Raw genomic sequence first — 23,508 nt, forward strand, 5'->3', positions numbered from 1 at the left:
TATATAGAATAAGATATGACACACATGTGTTTTAAAATGTAAATATGTAATATGCTTTGCATATTGCTGTGTTCTGAATGTTTGAATTCTCTTAAACTAATGTGTTGAAACCTAATGACCAATGTTACTGTATTAGGAGATGGGGAGGCAGTTAGGTCGTGAGAACCCACAGAAATGGGATTGGTGACTGTACAAAAAAATCATCCAGAAAGCTGCATTTCTCTATCTGAGGATGCAATGAGAGGATTCCTTCTCTGACTGAGAATTGAACCCTCAATAGACAGAATTTACCAGTGTCTTGATCTTGGATTTCTCAGCCTTCATAACTGTGAGAAACAATATGGTACACAATTTATGGTATTTTGTAATAGCAGTCTAAATGGACTAAAACATGAAAAACTATTGACTTTATGCACTTTATTGAAATATATTAGTAAAAATATATTAGTATAAAATATTTATACTAACCATAAATCATTACCACAAAGACACATTCTATTTATTATATACCATAGTTTACCAGATCACAATGACAAAAAAATAATGCAATTGTGAAATGGTCATAGTTAAAACTTTTTTAGTATGGAAACTTTAAGTACCAGCAGCCATCTACACATAGTCATTATCAAATAGGGGGAAAAATACTTGGATTCACTAGTTTTATATTGTAAATTTTTTTGGACTACTAAGGAATAATAAGAAGCAAATGTTAAGAAAAGCTTGGCTATTTAGAAGAAAGAAAATTATAAAGAAAAATGAAAAGTTTTGTTTGTAATAGATTGTGTAGTTAAAAAATACATAAGAAGAATTGGAAAATGATTTTGCTATACAAACATTCTGATACAGGTAACTGACTTCTAAGAAAGTTTGCCTGAATGTATGGACTACATGGTATATGACTCTTAATAAACATCAACAGGAAGACCAAAACCAAAATTATTTCTTCAAAGAAATATGTCACTTTCTGTATAATAGTTCAAGAGAACTCATTAGTAATGCTTATTAAATTATATTTATCAAATTCAAAGTTAATCTTGTTTTATGCTAAAGTATTTTAGAATTTAGTCCAGCAAAGTTGAAAGTCCAAAATATAAAATTAATAGAAAATACCCCAAATTTTATCTTTGTGATTCAGGGAGAAGTTTTGATTTTTAAAGCCCTGGTAATCAATTTAGGTACCATTCATAGAAAGAAAGGCGAATCTCAAAGATCGGGAGATTTACTTGGTTATACCACATCATGTATGAAGTTCTCTTTTATATTTTCTCCTTCTAAATATTTGATTTACATTGAAAATTGAGGAACAAAAAGTTCTCCTAAGAAGAAAAATGTCTGAAGTCTTATCCTTTCTTTAAAATAGAAAAATTCCAGTAGACCCTTGGCTGGGTAGGCTTGAACTACAATACACAAAGGGTCAGATTATCTAGGTGGCTCAGCTAGAGCCCTCTCCTCCCTTTCCTTAATCTCCATGAATAGATTTGGCATGTGAATCTTGTTTGCATTCTTGATGAGTCTTTGCACCTAGGAGAAGATTCTAGAAAAGCAGTGAAGTGAAAGAAACTGCTTATTGCACACCACCTGATCTTAAAATGCTTAAGTGGAAAATCTAGATCTTATAATCAAAGTGCATTCTAAGCGTAAGCCAAAGTCAAGATGGATTTTAGATTTTCTTCCCATCTCTCTATGGATAGCATAAGAGATACTTTGATTCACACTTGCACCCTAAGCAGCAAGGAATTGCTGAATAAAGGGAAAAAATGGTTAAGAAATTCAGTGGGGGAAATGAATAACCTTTTCTCAAATGTTTTGGGGTCACTAGATATTTTTAAATAAAGAATGCATTGGACTCATTCCTTACATCCTGCACAAAAGTTTCTCAAAATGGATCGTATACCTAAATATAAGAGCTAAAATTATAAAACTCTTGGAAGAAAACATGAAAAACATTCCTGACCTTGGATCAGGCAAAGTCTTCTAAGACATGACACAAAAGCCTGAGGGACATAAAATTAAATAGAGGGACACAAAATTAAATAGATAAATTGGACTGCATCAAAATTTAACAAAAGTTTTGTTCTTCAAAGAAAGTGAAAAGACAACTGACAGAATTCACAAATCATATATGTGATATGGGGCATGAATGTAGACTATCTGATGAACTCTTACAATTTAATAATCCAAAAGACAACTCAATTCAAAAATGGATGAAAGAGCTGGGCATGGTAGCACATGCCTGTAATCCCAGAAGCTCAGGAAGCTGAGACAGGAGGATTGTAAATTCAAAGCCAGCCTCAGCAAAAGCGAGGTGCTAAGTAACTCGGTGAGACGTGGTCTCTCAATGAAATACAAAAGAAGGTGGGGATATGGTTCAGTGATTAAATGCCCCTGAATTCAATCTCCAGTACCCTTCCCTTTACCTTTCTCCCCCCCAAAAAAAGGATAAAAAATTTTAACACACAATTCTTCAAATACTATATACATTTGGCTAAAGTGCAATAAAATGATGCTCAAACCTATTAAGGAAATACAAAACAAAATCATAATGAAATATCATTTCACACCCATCAAGATGACTATAAAATACATTAATAATGTGGAGAAATTGGAACCCTCAACCATTGCTGGTGGGAATGTAAAATGGTGTATCCATTCATCTACTGTAAATTTGTCTTGGTGCTTAAATTTCACTTATGCAATACTTACTTTTGAGTTTTTTCTTAATCTACTTGGACTATTATAACAAAATCCTTCGCTTGAAAAATTTATAAACAACATAAATGCATTGCTCACAGTTTTGGAGACTGGCAACTCCAGAGCAAACCACTAGAAGATTAGGAATGAGGGTCTGTTCTCTGTAGACTGTGGCTGCTATGTAACCCCAGATGGTGCAAGCAACAAACTTCTTTTAAAGCCACTAATCCCCAAAGCCTCACTTCTTAATGCTATCATACTGGGGATTAAATTTCAACCTAAGAGTTTTAGGAAGATACAAACATTCAGACCATACCAGATTTGAAGCTGAAAAGGATTGAATTCAACCTTTTTCATCCATATCATCCTAAACTCCCATTAGAAAGATTTATATATTTGGCTTTGAGCACATCATTTTTCATATCCAATTGCTACATGTGTTTTTTTTTTTTATAAACTGCTCACCATTTCTCCTCTTCTTAGGAAAGGATATCCAACTTTACATGTGATATTATGATTGGATTCACAACTATCTTTTTGGATGCCCTAGAAAGAGAAATTAAAGAGAAACAGAGTAGAGAAGCAGGTAAAATATTTGAGCTTAAACTTCTTAATTTAGAATTTCCCCAGCTGTGTCTTGGTGACATCCTTGCCAAGATTTGTCTCTATTTAGCTGGAGGAGCCAGCACTCTGGGACGACCTGTTCCATAGTCCATGAAAATCTGAAAATTCATTTGAGGGTGCCTGAAAGACAACACACATCTCACTCTCTTTCCCAAATCCTCATTTGGAAAATGAGACCACTGATAACATTTACTTACAGGTGATTGTAGTACTGGACAAAATAATACTGGACTGCACAGAATAGCCCACAGTGAATGTTAGTACTTAAGAGTTTAGTGCAAGTAGAGAAGAGCAAGGGATCTGAGCTGGGACCACCAGGATTGAACTCCTGCCTCCACCACTGTTTGCTCTAACCATGTCAAGATTGCTCACCTATCTTGGTCTGATCATCTAACAAGTGGAGTTGGTAATGCTCTACTCTATCAAACCTAAAATGTCATTGAATGTGAGATACAACATTATTTTATAAACCAGTGGGAAGGAAAAAGCCATTCTTGCAGTTAAATAGCACACAGTTAATTGTAAAATGCAATTGCAAGAAATGTTAACATGTGAAAAATGGTTTATCCTTGAATCTCCACAGTAACTAGGTACAATGATGTCTACTTATCAAAGAATGATAATCAGATCAATGAAGTCCTTGGAACAGAACTCAGCATGTAATTCAAGAAGGGGTAGCCATCATGATGATTATTGGTACTGTTCATAAAAGCAGAGGAGGTGCATGTTTGGTTTTATTGCCAAACTCAGTAAATTAGCTAAAGAGCATACAATTATTTTTAATATAGTTACCCTTTTCAGAGGGAATTTGAATGGTTATACTTTCCAATATTGCTTTGCACCTATATTTTGAATTTATATGACTATATTTATAAATAACATTCTGAATATAAGATATGGTATAGTAGCATAGTAATGTATGATGTATATATTATGTACAATATATAATACATACATTTAATATATATGATATATAGAGTATATATACATATACATACATAATACATATATGCTTAGATATATTATGCATAATATGTATATATACTTCATATATTATTGTATTAATACTCTATTCTAATATTCAGAATATTATTTATGAATTTATTATATACTAATGCATATAGTAATATATGATTTTAAGCCTATTTTAACCATCATATCTTTAAGTGATATCCTATCAAATGGAGAGATATACAAGTGAAAATCTTGAATTCATATCAATTAGACAATAGCATTTTAATACTATCTGTAATAAGTGCATTGTCTTTTAACATGAATCATACATATTATTAATTAATATAAGCAAATACAGAATTTCAATTCAAGAGAATTCATTTGGAGATCAGAATTAAAAGTAAAGTTCAAACTTGGAAGTATTAGCTACTCTGTGATGTAGGTACATAGATACAGATATCTATATCTACATATATTAGCACAGGGATCCCTCTCTGCAACTCTGTTAAAATATTTTGGCTTTGATATGTTCTTCCTTTACTCAGTCTCAATTTCAGTGGTTTAAGTTCTTTGTGAAACATACAATTTTTATACTTCAACTATTCCTTTCTCCAGCTGAATAAGAAGAAAGATACATCTCCAAAGAAATAAAGCAAAAAGATTTTTTAAAAAGCTTTTACCACTAGTGTATGTTTACTTTACACAAAAACCTTTTTTATTCTTCTAAATTATAATATGTTAAGAGCAATTATCTCAGTAGTATGAAAAGTACATTCAAGAAATGCTTGCTAAGAGAGAAAATAAATAACTACAAGTTTACCTCAATTCCAGAAAAAATTAGATTTGGAGAATATTGCACAATTGTTCTGGTGTTATAGGCACTGTCCCTTTTATTTCTCACTGTCAGGCTAACATTGAACTTGTCATTTTGAGACTTGACAATAAGCAGGCCCTTTTCTTTGGTGGATACATCCAGAACCAGGTCTGAGATACATTTTTCCTTATTTCCACAATCTTTGGCAAAAGGAATCTGAAACAGTAACAAGAAAGTATTTTTGAAAGTGTAGTTATGCATTATTGAAAATTATGTATCTTTTTATGTAACAGAAATTACATGTATCAGAAAAAGTTAAGCAAGTCATAATGAGGATAGATTGTACTGCAGAAATTTTAAGAAATTTTATACTTATTCTTGAAATCTATAGGGAAAGAATAAACTTTTATACATATATTTTTCCTAGTCCTTTTAAGAATGCACAGTATTTATGGCTATTTTCCACTAGCTTTAGTCTGTCAGAGACGGTAAGAATTCTAAGATATTAAAGCCACTCAACACCAATTATAAGATTTTCTATTGAAAAGAATCAAATACTTAGGAATATAAAAAAGCTGGGTATAGTGGGTGGGAGAATGGTCACACCATGTGTCTGGGAGTTCTGCTTGATTCTTCTTCACTAAGTCTCTTCACACCCACACAACATAGCCAATCTCCTAGCACTGTCCAATCCACCCCCTCCCCCTTCTAAATACTGCCTAAATCTTTTTTCATCCCTCCTCTTCCTCTTTGAACTAAAGTAATAGCCTCCAGTTATTCTCCCCCACCCACTCATTTCTCTTTGATCATTTTCCATATTGTGGCTGAAGGAATCCTCAGGAATTGCACATCCAGCCCCAACATTGAGCTGAATTAAAACTTCCAACAATATTGCATGGCTCATATAAAAGTTTAAAAAGTATGCTGTGGCACCAAGTCCTGAAGGATCTTGCCCCTGCTTTGGCCTTCAGCCTCAACTCACATTACCTCTCCCCTTGTTCTTTAGTTCAAGCCACAAAAATGAGTACAATTTAGCTTTTTTTTTTTTTTTTAAATATCTCAGGACCTTCATACATATGATCCCCCTCTGCTTCCCTGATTAAGTGGGATGGAAAATCGTCCACACCTTCAGGTCTCCACCTAACTGTGTAGGGGGCTTTCCTGGACTCCCCAGACACACAGAAGTTCCTGTAGTGCTCTGAAGTTCTCCACAATCTAATTACTACCTTCATGTTGACATATTCCTAGGTTTTACTGCAAGCCCTGTGCCTAGTATGTATAAGACAAGAAATCTATTTGGAAGGTAGGAAGAGAGTAGAAAATAGGTGTATGCGGAAAACTAATTCCTCATCTTGAATATTTCCTCTACTGGTTCTGCATTGCACTCTCCTCCATCTCTGTTCCCTATTTACTGTCAGGTGTGGGGCATTGAATTCTAAATTTGGAAGCAGGACCTGGGGAGCACAGCTCAGCCCCTTCTAGTCTATTTGCCTTTGGGGCAGCAGTGTGGACAAGGGAAGCATACATTATGATTTACTCCATTTGCAAGTTTTACAGGTGGGCCCCAGTGAAGAAGGCCAGAGATGGGTCCACAACACTGTCACTACTTAATTATCTATGATCTGAGACCAAGGTTTACTATGAGGGTATCCTCATACCCTCATAGGTAGAGAGGATACCCTCATAATAAACCTTGGACTCAGATCATAGATAACCAAGTAGTGCTCCCTAGGGTAAAGGGCATTTCTTTTGATTGGTCCTGAATCATTTATTAGTTTCCTTAAACTCCAGCAATAGGAAGTTAAAGGGTTAGGAAAGGTCTCTAATTACATAAATGTAACATAATATATATAATAATATGACATATATAGATATATGTGTTTCAAGCTTTTTGCTAATACAGTCACAAGTAGGTACTCTGAATTTTAAAAAATCTGACTTACGTATTCATGTACTGAATTTGGTAGAGAATCATCAAGGATTGGGCCATTTTCTGGATCAGTAAGATTAAAATCCAAAGTTATTCTCACAGAATCCTGAAAGTCATGCTTGTCCTAGAGTTTGAAACATAAAATATGTCATTGGTATCATACTGACCAGACAATCTAATCTTGTAGCTTTTTCTGGCCTGTGGCTTACTAGAACATTTTTTTTTTTACAACTAATTTGACAATATGCCTCATCAGACTTTTGCTTTGATGGATGGAGATGGCCTTTCTGCTTTGACAAGGGACACAGCTGGGAAGCAGAGGTTTCAGAATGTAACCAGTTGACTCACCTATGGCTCCTCAAAGGGGTCTGCTGAAGTAATGGGATACAGCATACTTTGTCCCAGGTCAGGATATACTACCCTGATCTGCATGCATAACAATGTCATTTCTCTTGATACCTTGAACTAAAAAATCAGTATGTAATACTTCTAGGAAAGCCTATCAATTTCAGAAGGGCAAACTGCCTTTAAATGGACTTATATTTTATTTTTATAATATATATATACATATAAAATTTTATAATGCAAACTGATATAGAAATGATATGAATATTACTAATAATTGCAAAATTATCACTAATAATAGTTTTCATTTATAGTGTCCAAAATTACTAGTTTACACATTATTTTCAATACTTCTTTAAGGTGAATAACTATTAGGGTTTTTATTTTATATTGGCTTAGTTGAGCCTCTATGGCCAAATAACTTTATTAAAGTAACACAGAATGTGGGGAAGTTGGGATAGAAATTCCACCTGGCTAACTCCAGAACAAGTTATCCAGGAAATTTTGGAAATTTTGAAGCTAGTTTGTTTCTTTTAAGGTACTTGGGTACCTGGACATGGTGAAGATACTGAACTTGGGAACAAACAAACTGCAATTGCTTTTAGGAGACTGGTGGCAATGCCATATCTGTCTTACACACATGGAATTTGACCCAAAAGTTTTAACTCCTAAATGTTCAGTTCTGATGAGCAACATCAGAGGGATTACTCCAACTTTTTTTTTTTCAGATCAAAATATTGATCTTTATGTTGATAGAGTAAGTTTATTCTGATGTCTATCATAGGTCATACTGGCACAAAAACCATTGAGAAAGAATAAATGTGGCATACCAGGATGCACATTTTCTGTCACTCTCCTCATTCTAACTATATTTTTCCAAAATATTTTATATAAATACATGAAGAATTTGAAAGCCAGTCACAAGTTGGAAAATCAGCCTGTATCCTTTGAAACTACAAGGTCATGATCAAGCGAATAAGTCTTAATCTCTGTTACTCAAATCAGTGTTTCCTCACTACCTTCATTCTGCTTTAGAAAAAAATTATTATAATGTACACTTTAGGAAAATGTTTAAGAAACTCTCACCCTAGGTTGAAAACACTCCCCACATACGCAACACCACAAGAAAATACATTTAAAATGGTACAAATTCGCTTATCAGCCATCTCTAGAGATTAATAATTTGCTTTCCAAACCTCTCTTATCCACTGAAACAGAAAGAAACTGAAGTAGCACAAACCCTCAGAAGATTAAAAAAATAATAATACCAATGGACCCCGAAAGCATATGTCCCAATTAATAGTTTGCCCTCAGGGCAGTTAATCACTGATTACTGAAGAGGTCCAGAGAAGTCAAGTGGTATTTTCAAGTTGAAAAAAGTGAATGAATGCAATAATGGAAAGAATAAGGGAATGAGGAGTCCTCATTCATGATTCCTCGATTCTATAATATATGGATGTCTGATACACACATTTGGAAATGACCTGCAATTTTTATTTATTTTTTTCTGATTAGGGAACAAGCAAAATGAAATTTACTTTATGTTGTCCACTTTGAAATAAAATAGTCAGAACTTGAATGACTTGAAATACAACATTTATATTATATTCTATGTTTGGAATAAGGCAGCTATAATATATGATTTACTTGCCAACATGTAGAAGGAGTGCCTAGTACATTCTGATCCTTGAACTATGATGTTTCGTTGAATCTTTCTCTCCTGAGTTCCAGAGAAAAAACTTCGTGATATCTGTCTTAGTGAATCTAGGGTGACACGATATTGCATATCTATAAAAATAAAAGAATAGACAAAAATGTTTATTTAAGAATGATTTTCACAATTCAACTCATTGAATAAATATTATAGAAATATCTTTTGAGCAATTAATCAAACAAAAAAGTTTTTTTTCTTGGCATATTCACATTAGTGTAGTATAATGATATTAGCAGTCAATAAGACCACCCTGAGGAGTGCTATAGAACTGTTTTCTGATTTCATCATGATTTCATCATGTATTGAATTATGCTTACTTATGATGTACATATATATGAAGTACATACATATGATATACATGTATGTGATGTACACATTCACATGCATACACACCCACCCATCTAATTTACTGACCATTCTGTATTTACTTGATTTTCACTCAAAATATTAATTTAGAAATGTTGGAATACTGTTTGGAATACTGATCATGTCATATTTCAATAGAGATAAAAAGACATTAATGGCATTTTTTCCTTTTTCATAAAAATATGCTCTTTTAGATTATGTTCAAAGCACTATTAAATTCAATAAAATAAGTATATATAAGTGAAATCTTGTACTTCATTTGAGGACTACATGCCTTATTTGATTCCTTAATTGTTTTACAAACATCATATAAGATGAAATAATGTTGCATATGAAAACCTGAATTGTATTTTTGCATTACTATACCTTATTTATTTTCTATTCAGGGGACTATTTCAGAGTACATGTGTACATATATACAGCAAATTAAGAAAAAAAGATTTTTAGGATGAATGGTTTTTTCTCATTAATTTGTCATTCAGATTGCAGAGTAAATTACTCTTCTGTAATCAATGGACTTACAGCTTTGGCTCCAACATATTTCAACATAATTTCAAAACTTCCTTAGAAAGTATAGAATGCAGAAGGAGAAAGATGCTCAGACTGACATGAGCCACCTTAGAAGCCCACACATCGTAAGTCTGACTGTAAAAAAACTAGTGTGACCTTCTCAATAGAAAGGAACAAGTAGTTTGAGTTCTTTATATATTTCGGAGAATAATGCTCTATCTGATGAGCATGTAGTAAAGATGTTCTCCCACTCTGTAGACTCTCTCTTCACATTATTGGTTGTTTCCTTTGGTGAGAAGAAGCTTTTTAATTTGAATCTATCCCATTTATTAATTCTTGATTTTATTTCTTGTGCTTTAGAAGTCTGGTTAAGAAAGTCAGGATCTAATCCAACATGATAAAGATTTGGGCCTATTTCTTCTGTTAGGTGCAGGGTCTTTGGTCTAATTCCTAGATTCTTGATCCACTTTGAGGTGAGCTTTATGCACGGTGAGAGATAGTGGTTTAGTTTCACTTTGCCGCATATGATTTCCAGTTTGCCCAGCATCATTTGTTGAATGTGTTATCTTTTCACCAATGTATGTTTTCAATGCCTTTGTTTAGTATAAGATAACTGTATTTATGTGGATTTGTCTCTGTGTCCTCTATTCTGTACCATTGGTCTTCAAGTCTATTTTGGTATCAACACTATGCTGTTTTGTTACTGTAACTCTATAGTATAGTTTAAGATCTGGTATTGTGATGCCTCCTGCTTCACTCTTCTTGCTAAGGATTGCTTTGACTACTCTGGGTCTCTTATTTTTTCCAAATGAATTACATGATTGCTTTTTCTATTTCTATAAGGAATGTTCGGATTTTAATTGGAATTGCATTAAATCTGTAAAATGCTTTTGGTAGTACGGCTATTTTGACAATATTAATTCTTCCTATCCAGGAACATGGGTGATATTTCCATCTTCTAAGATCTTCTTCAATGTCTTTCTTTTTTTTTAAAAAAATATTTATTTTAGTTGTAGGTGGACACAATATGTTTATTTCATTTTTATGTGGTGTTGAGGATTGAATTCAGGGCCTCATACGTGCTAGGTGAGAACCCTACCACTGAGCCACAACCCTAGCCTTTCTTTCTTTAGCATTCCATAGTTTTCATTGTATAGTTCTCAAAAAGCTTAACACCCCAAAAATAAGTAACTCAATCAATAAATGGGCTAAAGAACTGAATAGATACTTCCCAGAATAAGATATACAATTGATCAACAAATATATGAAGAAGTATTCAACTTCTCTAGTAATTAGAGAAATACAAATCAAAACTACTCTAAGTTTTCATCTCACTCCCGTCAGAATGGCAATTATCAAGAATACAAGCAATAATAAGTGTTGGTGAAGATGTGGAGAAAAAGATACACTCATACATTGCTGGTGGCACTGCAAATTGGTGCAACCACTATCGAAAGCAGTATTGAGATCCCTTTAAAAACTTGGAACAGAACCACTATTTGACTCAGCTATCCCACTCCCAGTCTATACCCAAAGGACTTAACATCAGAATACTATAGTGACATAGCCACATCAATGTTCACAGCAGCTCAGTTGAGAATAGCTAAATTATGGAACCAAACTAGATGCCCTTCAACAAATGATTCGATAAAGAAACTGTGGTACATATACACAATGGAATATTGCTTAGCATTAAAAAAGAATAAAAATTATAGTATTTGCAGGCAAATGGATGGAGCTGGAGAATATCATGCTAAGTGAAGTAAGCCAATCACAAAAAACCAAAGGCCAAATGTTCTCTCTGATAAGAGATACATAATGAGAGGGGGTTGGGGAACTTTGATTGGGGCAAAGGGGAGAGAGAAAAGGGGAAAGAGGAAGGGGGCAGACACACCGGCGGAATGAGATGAACATCATTACCCTAGGAACATGTATACCCACATGGTGCGACTCTACATCCTGTACAACCAGAGAAATAAAAAGTTGTGCTGCAATTGTGTACAATGAATCAAAATGCATTCTGCTATCATGTAGAACTAATTAGAACAAATTTTAAAAAAAGAAAAAAAAAGGAGTTAAGTACTTAGGTCACCTGCAATATCAATCTTCTCCAGGAGGGGGCAGAAGAAGGGAGAGGATTCTTTGAAAATTGAAAAAACAAAAAACATGTAAACAGACTTTTTTTGAAGTCCATTTCAAATTGCTGCCTCTGAGTTGATATGCCTGTACCAAATTCTACTGGATTTCACTGTGCCCCAAAGTACTTGCTTAAATAAGCTTACCGGCTTTGTAAATTGAGTCTTCTTTGGACTTTAATTTTGCATCAAAACATATTGTAGCATTTATGCACACTGTTTCCTTTCCCTCCATATGGCAGTTTTTCTTTTGAATATTCACTTTATTCGGTTCAAAATTCATGGTCACTTTAACTACAGCCACATCTCGGGACCTGCCAACACATAAACAATGAAAATCACTCACACCTTTATGCATTTCATGAATGCCATCAAGTTGGCAGTGCAATGTGACAGCATCAGAAGAGTCTCCTTTGTACATCCTGAGGAATCCTTTCCTCTAATGAGTCATCGATGGAGAAGAGAATGTATCTTATGTTCTGTGGAGATCCAGGCTCTTTTAGAAATATCCTGGGCATTTGGTTTAAAGTCTTAGGATCTAGTTTTGCTTGTAATGGGAAAAAAGTAAAACGAAGTGCCCGGGGAAGAGCTCAGAACCAAAACAACATTTGGGGGATCTCTAAGTTTGTTTCCCCAATTTGAAATGGTCCAGAGGTCCCTAGAAAACTCGTGGGCCCCAGTTAACCTTCATCTAGACTAAGAGATTTGTCTATTCTTGTGGGTTCAGCTGTGCCTATGTCTGGGAAGAAGAAGCAGAGTAACACTTGAGGCATTGTGTTAACCATGTGTGTTATTTCACTTAAATCTTAAATTGACTTTAAGAAGAAAAACCACATAGCACTCCATTCCTTCTCCATGTTTTGCTTTTCCCAGTCTCAATTATCTGTGGTCAAACATGGTTTTCATTTTCTTTCTTTTTTTTTTTTTTGATAGTTTTTAAACAATTTATTCACTGGAAACATGAAAAACATAGAAATGTATAAAAAATAGAAATCACATAATTCTGCCTCAGCAGTAATAGCCATGAACATTTAGTATCCTTAATGTTTTATTTATTAGCAAAAGAATAGAGACTTATGCAAATACATACATATATGCATATATAAACATACAGGTCCTTCTTACACATATACACAAGCATATATATGTGTATAGATATATACATATATGTATATAAATGCACATTTTTGGTTTTTGGTACTGGAGATTGAACTCAGGGGCACTTAACCAATGAGCCACATCCCTAAGCCCTATTTTTGTATTTGATTTAGGGACAGGATCTCACTGAGCTGTTTAGTGCCTTGCCATTGCTGAGGATGGCTTTGAACTTGTGATCCTGCCATCTCAGCCTTCCAAGCTGCTGGGATTACAGGTATGTGCCACTGTGCCTGACTGTGCATGCACATTTTAAAACTTGTATAAAATATCAGCCAGTTTACCCTTTCATCAGCAATGAATGGACATGTCTGATTTCCTGTTAGTAGTATGGATTCTCCAGACATGAGGCCACCTTGACCACTTTCCACCCTATACATTCTTTCTGCTTTCACTAGATCTTTACAGTAGCTATGGCTCAGTCTAGTCCATGTGACAGGACTCTCACTATTTGAATGTTTTTGACTACCTCTATTCATCATCTGCCATTTGTCCTCAGATTCAACCCCTACTTCAGCATTGCAAAACTTGCTCTTTATGTCCCAGTATCCATTTACTTTATCTGCTGTCAGTACAGCTGGGGCTATGACAAGGACTGTGTGTATTTCTGTGAATCAGGTAAATGAATTAAGATATGATTATCCTAATATCTGTATAAAACTCAAAGTTATTTATACACATCTTCCCCAAAACAGAATATCTATTTTATTGTTAAGTATATAATAGATCTCCAAATTAAGAGTTCATTCTATTTGTTCCTTTAATATAGCTTCTCTGTTTTTTAAGATTCAATGATTCCTCCAACTTATTCCACTGAATAATTTGTATTTGCATGACAGAGCATAAAAGGAAGTAGAAGAAATTTGTTATGGCATGAGTTCCAGTCACAGTCTGAGCTCTGGAATTATTTGTGAAATACTGTTGGATTAATCAGATGTTATAAAATACATACCAAAAGAGGGCAGCCCCTCCAAGGCCCCCAATAGTCACATCAGTCAGACCATCACCATTTAAATCCATTTCTCCATGGATAGACTGGCCAAAAAATTTCAGTGTCTTTCCATCCCCACCTGATGGAATATGCTGTGAAAATCCCAATGGAGAATTTTATGTTAGAGTTTGTGCAAAAGAGCTTCAAATAATCTGGGAATTTATATTGGTTAACAAATATTGAAACCAAACTTTTTTTGTGAAACAGGAGGCCCCTCATGTAGTGACAAAAGGAAATATTCAGAAGTTCCCAAAGGATATTGTTCTTTTTATAGTACAGACAGAATCATTTCAGAATGATTAGCACCACAGAGAAGGGAAAAGATTATGTAGTATCATCTTGTATTCTCAAGGGAAACATAATGATTAACTGACTCTCCTTTCTAGTTACTTTTTAATCCCATTGTACAGAGATAATTAAAGGCAATGAAAATCTTGAAAAAAAAACCTATTATAAAAGCAAGTAGGGGAATGGAGGATTGTTCTAGGGGTCAATTTAGGTTCATTAAACTTTGTGTCTGGTTATAAATAACATATTCCATCAAGTACATTTTTCAATATTCAGTCTTTTTTCTTTGGTGTGGATACCAGGGATTGAACTCAGGGACACTTGCCACTGAGCCACATCTCCAACTTAATTTGTATTTTATTTAGAGACAGGTTCTCAATGAGTTACTTAATGCCTTGCTTTTGCTGAGTCTGGCTCTGAACTCACCATCATCCTGCCTCAGCCTCCCTAGCTGCTGGGATCACAGGCATGTGCCATCATGCCATGATTCGATATTCAGTCTTTTTTACTGTGTGCCAAAAATTGTCCTAAAAGTCAAGGTCACAATAGACCAACTCCACTCACATGTATTCTCAATGTAGGTAGAAGTGAATATTGAGCTGATTTGTTTATATCACCATACATAGATATCTGCACTTCTTGACTTAGCATTGGTATATGATGATACTAATTTAATAAAGTCTGCTGGCAAGGAGGCAGGACTGACAGACCCCCTCTAAACTTGGGGTGTTATCATCTTCTTGTTTTTTACTTAAATAACAGAAAACAAGAAGCCAAATAAGGCAAACCAATTGGAAACATTTCTCATGCTAAAAATTGTATGTCCCATTGGAAAGTCTTTCCACATTTTTCAGCAAACAAATAAGGAGATGGTTTGGGAGGACTTAATTCCATTTGATTATCCTGTACACAAGCAGCACCTCTGGTTCTCATGGAAACAAGTAAACACATCCTCACTTGTTCCCTGGGAAAGCATTTTGCTGATAATTAAATGAGTCTAACTTTAATATTCTGCTTTGTTATTTTTGTTTAAAGATTCATTTTGATTTACCACTATTTTACAAAATAAATTTCTTATGAAAATCTGTTCCATTAAATGACAAAATGTCTTCTTTTTTCTTCTTCAAATGCCATTCCATTGAATTAGCAGGATTAATAGTGAAAGAATAAAAGTGGTGGAACAAAAGAAAGATACCTCTTCCTGCATTTCTTGGTTTCATCATGTCCCAATGGTTAATAATGCCTGTCTTTAGTGAAGTATTTAATACCATGACGATTTTTAACAGAAACAAATCATTTATCAAATGAACAGAAACTTTGTTACTGAAATAACCCTTTGGTTTGTTCACTATTAATGTCATTATGACTTCATGAAAAATTCAACACTTTACCATACATAATAGATTTTGAGAACTCTCTTGACTACAGAACCAAGGAGACCACTCAAATGCAAAATTAAATAAGTAATGTTATGATTTCTTTTCATGGCACATAAGCTAGAAAGTGGTGAGTTTTATTTTATTCATGATTAATTATTCAATGACTAACCAACTATTATTACAGAAAAACAATTACATTAGAACTACTTCAAAATCTCTTGTTTTTGTACCACATTAAGCATTTCTGTAAATTAATATTTTTCTCATGTATGAGGAAATTAAATTAATAGATTAGAGCTATTAATGGATAATAAATTTTAAACAGGAGGAACAGGAATCCCCTGCAGATTAAGCCCTCTTATACAATTTTCTTCCAATGAGGATTACTTACAAGAAAATTATAGACCTTCAGAAACTCAAATTTATGTGATGAAAATATGCCAATTTAATCCACAAATATAAATTTAATGACATCTTATTATAACAATATGAACACTAAATATGAAAACAATCTCACTCTTACCTCCTTTATTGGCTAAATCATAATTATTGTTCTCTTATTCAGAGAAATACCCTCTCTTTAGGATCAAACACTTTGCAGATATTAAATAGCATTATAATGAAGTGTTCTTTTTTTTTTTTGCCATTTCAAAAGATCAAATCCTAGAGATATGGCAAATAATAACAGAAAAGAAACCAGATAAAAATGTGAAATGAGAAGGAATCATTCTTAAAAAAAAAAAAAAAAAAACCTCTCAGGAGAGAATTAGAATTGAGTTTCCCAACAGAGTGAGAAGAAAGAAATCAAATAGCTCATTAAGTAGCCAGGCAATGCCACTCAGCATTAGAAGGTGGGGATTTGTAGGTTTAACTTCTTACTTGTGCATACTCTTTCCTTATAGTCTTCCCACTACCATGATAAATGTAGACGGCTCCTGCGTGATCATTCTCTAGAGGAGCCCCTATCACGACGTCATTAAATCCGTCAAGATTGAGATCTTTTACAGCAGCAATTGCTGTTCCAAAACGAGCCCCGCAAGGCTCATTTTTGTTTTCTTTTGTGCATGAGTTGTGCTTCAGAGATGAACAGCAAGTCTGCTTAATTGGTTCCAGGCTCATTTGATATTCAAATCTTGTCTGGAAAAAAAGATAAACAGGATACTTATGGATTTCTGTCACTAGAAGAGCAGAGTAGATTTTTAAAGTGCATGCGAAATTAACACTATTAAGAACCATCTGTACATTACTAGTACAGTTTGTAAAATTTCTTAAAAAGTGAAAGCAAAGTTGGGGATTCCAAAGAAGAGATTGTAGAATTATCAGAAAGAAATTTAAGAATCTCTTTTTAACACAATCAAATGAGTTTGTAATAAATAGCATATTTTCAAATACAAACAACTGATTCTTTTATTCCTCAGTTTCTGTCAAATTTTGTGCTCTTTTTCTCTCTTCAATTCTCCCCCATAAAACAAAGAGGAAATACATGCTGTTCAGAAAGCAACTTTCTCTAAAGCTGCCTAGAGTGTGTGTGTGTGTATTTGGGGGGCGAGGGTGGAGGCAGGGGCAGAAAGCAAGGACAAAGTACTAGTCAAGGTGCTCAAGAACCTATTTTCTTCTTCTTCTTTATTAACAAACAAATAAACAAACATATTTTCTTGGAGGAAATTTTTTTTAAAAAAAGTAACTACAGTGTCTTCTGGGAAGCATCTGATGTCACTGATTTGGATCTAACTAACTCTTTTCTACCGTCCAACCAACTACATCTCTAATGATACTCAAGGATGAATATAGTTTACAGATGAATTTATTTAGTAGTTTAGTGAATTTTATTTTCATCTTCTCTATCCTATGTATTCTGACAACAAACCAACCAACCAACCAGCACTTCATATTTCCAAGCAGAAAATATCTAAGGGTTGGAATGATTTAATTAACATTTAAAATATTCCTTTCAAAACAGAGTTTGGTGAGATGAACGGGAGCTAAAATCTTTGCTCATTTTTCTAAATTGAATGAAAAAATCAGAAATGCATTATTCAAAATTGAAGAAAGGGAAAAAGGTTTTCCTGGGTTTCAGATACCAAATTCAGATACCATTACCTGATTCAGAATATACACATACACTTTTCCTTGTTCCTCTTTCTCTGTTCCCATGTACATGGGTGCCCCGACCAGAAGGATGTCAGTGTTAGAATCTTTATCAATGTCAACTGTAGTTAAAACACTACCAAAATAGGAACCAATCTAGGGCATAAGACAAAACAAGACAGCCCGGTTAATATCAGACATTCTCAAGGAAGTTAAAATCTGCATTTTTCTTACTTTTTTCAATTTAGAACATGATTGATGTTTGGTTGACAAAGGAAATGAAATATAGAAACTGGTTGAGTATTTTTTTTAAGCTAAAGAATATCAGTCTATTTCATCTTTGAGGGGAAATAGATGTCACTGATTTTATAGCTTAAAAGTAACAGAAACGATTTTCTTTAGATTTTTGTCTTTCTCCACAAATCAGATAGATAATACTACAATGGCTTTTTTTTTAAGGAAAATGGATAAAGAGGAGAAGGCATTCTAAAATGGTTTTATATATGTTTAAGTATAGTAATAGGAAATTATGAAATAAATGCATTAAAATGAGCTGACTGGTTTTGGGATACTGTAGGGTATTTTATCTCATGGTCTTAGATGATTATCTACTTAACAATAGGTAAGTCTTGTCCCAGCAGTTATGAAAGATGGAAAAATAAGAAAGGATCACAGGGGGCCATCCCCTTGCAGCAATATATTGTCTTTTTTAAAGATAGAGATCTATTTGGGGGAAAAGCAAGGAACTCACATTTCATTATCTAAATGCTTAAATCACCTTTTAAAATATGTTTAATATTTGACACTCTTAGTTCCTCTCTTATTGACACTTCCCATCCCAGATTCTGTGCTTTCATTTTTGCTCTTATGATTCTGTTCCTATATCACCAATCATCCTTTTTCTTTCTTCTTTGCTGGTCCCATCCCCTAAACTTTGGCCTCCCTGAGAGCCCAGATCTGAGGTTTCCTTTCTATTCTCTTACCCTAGACCACCAAAGCTTCCCAAACATGTTCACAGCATATTGTACATTTCTTTCTGTTTTCATCCTTGAGGCTCAAATTCTGCATTGATAGACATATAGATATTGTGAGATGTACTTTTTATGGCTTTTGAAGATAATTTTCTCACAGACTTGAAGGGCTTAGAAGGCTTTTCAATATTATATTAATCACAAACATTTAAAAAAATATAGTGGGCTCTGTCAACATCACGTTTTTATTCCCCATGCTGACCAGGGTTCCCCCACTTTTTAGTGTTTAATGCCCAGCAGCTTTTCTCATTTATTTTACCTTACTGACATCTGCAAGCATCTGAATTTGTGCTTATTACTACAAAAAAATATCAAAATCTTAATACCATTTTTTTAAACTTTTTAAAAAAATACTACAACTGTTTGTTCTACTGGAGCCACATTTCTCTTAGATTTGCAGGCCTAAAACTGAAATCACTCATGATTTAAATCATTCATGCTATTTTCCTCTACTCAAGTAAGCAGTTTCCCACAAAATTTTATACTTCTTTTCACCTGTAGACAATTAACAGAAAGATAATCGACGGAAGATGTCATCTAAAATGCTTTATTTTACTTTCTCAACTCCTCTTTATTTGTGCCTATACCTCTCCCTTTTCCATGTTTGATTGTTAATATATTATTTTAGGTTCTTACATCATCCTTAAATCAAGACGACAGCTTCATTTTTATTGCTGATGCATTTTGTGAGCATGAATGTGGCAAAGAGTTGATAAAAACACTTTGCGTGGTATATGAGAATCTGACCTCTGGTGTACTCTGAGATTCTCCTGGGAACCAGCTGAGGATAGGATTCCAATTATATTGTCAAGCATCACATGGTGGTGAAATCAAGCAATGGCTGGAATGTTGTACTGAGGTCATGTGGAATCAGGAGTGAACTCTACCTGATAGAGGTAACATATTTTGGGCTTCTTTGGGTGGTGACTCTGTAGCTAGCTTGCCCTTTGAAGACACCCTGTAAACTATGTCTGTGCTACTGTCGTAAAGAATACCAGCTCCTATGAAGAGAGGACTTTGAGCCAGGGCAGTTGTAGACACCTGCCTTGTGTAAGTTTGTAGCACCTGGGCTGTACATTGTGCTGGTCTAGTTTACTGAGATAAAATACCTACTGAGCCCTAAGAAGAACCCCCTTGAGGACTGCAGAATAGAGTTAATAATTTCTCATTGTAGAACACTTGGAAAATTCAGAAAACTATAAAAATAGACAAACGTTACCCAAGTTATTAAAATCCCCCAAACAGCAACAACAACAACAAATATCATAGATAAATGCTATTCTTTTGGTCTAAAAAGTACTATAAGTATTTATGTTTGCCTATTTTGTATAATTTCTTAATCTAATTTTAATGTAATTAGTGTAATCTAATAATAATTTTCCAATTTGTGTTACAATCAATTTCCCAATACTTTGGGGGTATAAGTCAAACTTTTTAGTTTGTGATTCAATGTTTCACACAATAAAGTCCCCATTATCTTTTTAACATTCTCTTTTACTTTCCTTTCTACTTATCTATATTTTATCTTTCCTTCTAGACTCACCCCAAATTCCAACACTTATTATGGCTTTTTACACCAATCTTAACTTAAAATAATCTTTCTACTTTCTGAATATACTGTCTATATCCCTGGCACTTTTATGATTCTTAATGTTTTAGATCTCTTTTCTTGTACATATTTTGCATCTACCCCTATTATCTCTACATCTTATCTTCACTTCCATCCATCTGCAGTGTTTATGAGGCCAAAGGTACAGACACGTTACATCTTTTCAAAGAATCTAATAGGTAACCCTGGTTACGGTGGATATTGACTATGCAGGTATTGCTTTTAGAAGATTTAGAATAACAGAGACATACATGGAATGTGAAGAAACTAATTGGAAACATTTTTCAAGCTTACCTGTTCTCCACTGAGTGTCTGGAGAATCTTGATGTCCCCATCTTCCATTCTGTAGATAACAACCTGGCCTGTGTGGTTGTATCGTGGCTGTCCAGCAATATAGAGAACACCTCCAGGAGCAGTGGCAGAATTTACTGTGTAACCTACCAAAGAGATTCCAGACATATATCTGGTCCCTTAAAGTCTGCATGTAATATGTTATGAATGACTTTAGATTGTCAACTTACGGAGAATCACTGATTTATTTTTAAATGGATTTCTGCTTTTCTGAAAATAATAATTTTTAAGTGCACATAAAATCTTCTTTTGGTTAGAAACTTTTCATTATCTACCACAACAACTTTGTTCTGGAAAGGTATTCCTCCCCCCCATCTCAGTTTTTCATTGTTTAAAGGCACAAATGATATAACAGTGATGATAGAAAAAGAAAAAAAAAAGGTATACAAAGCCCCTTACCATTCTTAGTTCACCATTTTGGAATATATCCATTATATTCTATTTGGACATAAGTATCTGTGCTGTAGACATTAATGATAACATACTGTTAGGATTATAGGAAATATAAATCTTTATCTCTTGGAAGCCTGATTTTAAATTGTAACTTAATTGGTGAATATTATTTCTGTGAGTTCAAACATAAAGTTATTAAATTTACTACTTGACCACTCCCTGATGGAATATTGGAATTTAGGTGGTTTTTGATTGTTTGCTATTGTACTAAACTTGCAAAAATAAATATTTATTTACTTTTATTAAACTTAAATCCTTGAGTCAGCATTACTGTCTGCATTTTTAAGCATTTATTAAACATTTACTTACTTTTTCTATTTTTGGATTTTTTCTTGACAGTAAGTTTAAACAGATTACTAGTTCAAGTCTTTAGTGGTTCTTATACTTTTTGGCAAATTGTTTCCAAAAATTTCTATTAATTATTTATTCTTATGAACAGTTATATGGGACACAACTAGTCTTGGGGATACTTGGTAAATGTCTCCAAGTATTCTGACTTATTATGTAAATTTTTAAATATTTTAATAAGTGTTAAACATTATCTAACAATAGTACGGTGTTAATTTTAATTTGTATTTGATTATTAGTGAGCTAGTTTTTCATATGTCTGATCATTCATCCTTTTAGGGGCAGGTATTAAATTCAGGGTTTTGTGCACGCTAGCCAAGCATTGTGCCACTAAGCTACATCCTCAGCCCCCTTTTTAAAAATTTATTTTGAGACAAGGTCTCACTAAGTCACCCAGGCTGGCCTCCTGCATCCTTCTGCCTCAGCCTCCCAAATGGCTGGGATTTCAGGCATGCACCACCTCACTTAGCCACTCTATTTTAGTTGAGTTTTCATGCTCTCCAAAATTTGGAGTTGTTTTTTTTTTCCCCCCTACTTTTACATTCATTTCCATGTATTTTATGTCAAATTTTTCCTGAGCCGTAAGTTTTTGATTCTTGTTTTTTCTTCTGTGTAATCTATTATCCTGGTTTAAGTACAGTTTGTTTTGTTGCAGTCAGGATTATCTATTGTGACAGAGGGAGATTATAAATGGGTTAATCCAACCATGAGCTCTGTAGACACACCCAGTTCATCTGGGTGTTTTGTTCACATGGATGTGCTCAATGACCAGGGAATCTACCCATAAACCCTTGAGTTCAGCTTTACCATCTGCATTTTTAAGTATGCACAGCAAAATGTCAGCACTCTTTCTGGGCATCCACCTTTGATTGGGCCCACCTACGAATGGCACCATCATAATGATGGAATAATGCACAATGGAATTGTAAGGTAACTTTTCAGATACTTGGTGTCCTTTTAGGTATGCATACACATGATGGCTTGGAAAGTTTAATAGATATTCTTAAAGTAAAGAATAAGATATTAACATCTTGAATTGCATGATTTTGTAGGGCTTACTGTGTCAAATGTATAGCAAACTATTTTGAGAGATCACATCAGGCCATTTATGGGAAAGAACTCGAATTTCGACTGTAAGTTAGATGATTATTATTTTTGGTGTCAAGAATTAGATTTATTCTTTCTGTCATTAGAGAACATAGCTAAATCAATGCGTAAAAATGACTTTATGTACATGTCAACTCTCCAGAAGGAAAAAACTGTTCTAATAACCAGAGCTGTTCATTAGTGGTGCAGGAAGCAGATTGTTTTTCAAAATTCCATAGAACAGCATTTCCAACAAAAAGACCATATTTCTAATTTACTCAACAAGTATTTCACTATAAAGTATTAGTTCTACTTTGTCTCAAATTTTTAAAAGAGGAACAGAGGTTTTGGTACCACTTAATTCTTACAAGTGCTGAGGGAACACAATTCCTTAGACATATTATCTTTTATGAGTAGTTTTATCACGTTTTCATTTGTTCATTTTTCTTTGAGTTCTTTTCTATTGTTATATATAACACAATGCAAAATATTCTTCAAACATACAATGTATTATTTTTTATATTACTAGTGGCAATATTGCTTAAGAGTAAGAATTTTAGGGTCATGTTTATGCATACATAAAATAGAAAAGGAGATGTGCAAAACAAAGACTGCATTATTTCCTGCCATTCTACTAAGAAATATG

The 23,508-nt window shown here is 33.9% G+C and overlaps 1 protein-coding gene across 1 annotated transcript in view; it reads right to left on the reverse strand.

The window, feature by feature from the left end:
• Itga1 (integrin subunit alpha 1) overlaps positions 1-23,508 on the reverse strand; it is a 151,686-nt gene that overhangs the window by 22,821 nt on the left and 105,357 nt on the right. The window contains exons 12-20 of the mRNA XM_005319647.4: positions 20,919-21,061; positions 17,997-18,140; positions 16,776-17,033; positions 14,191-14,321; positions 12,231-12,397; positions 9,010-9,146; positions 7,027-7,137; positions 5,090-5,299; positions 3,157-3,237 (exon numbers count right to left, since the gene is read on the reverse strand). Of these exons, the coding sequence (XP_005319704.1) occupies positions 3,157-3,237; positions 5,090-5,299; positions 7,027-7,137; positions 9,010-9,146; positions 12,231-12,397; positions 14,191-14,321; positions 16,776-17,033; positions 17,997-18,140; positions 20,919-21,061 (1,382 nt within the window). The remainder of the gene's footprint in view (positions 1-3,156; positions 3,238-5,089; positions 5,300-7,026; positions 7,138-9,009; positions 9,147-12,230; positions 12,398-14,190; positions 14,322-16,775; positions 17,034-17,996; positions 18,141-20,918; positions 21,062-23,508) is intronic.

This window comes from Ictidomys tridecemlineatus, chromosome 1 (genome assembly GCF_052094955.1).
Source record: "Ictidomys tridecemlineatus isolate mIctTri1 chromosome 1, mIctTri1.hap1, whole genome shotgun sequence".
Lineage (NCBI taxonomy): Eukaryota > Metazoa > Chordata > Mammalia > Rodentia > Sciuridae > Ictidomys > Ictidomys tridecemlineatus.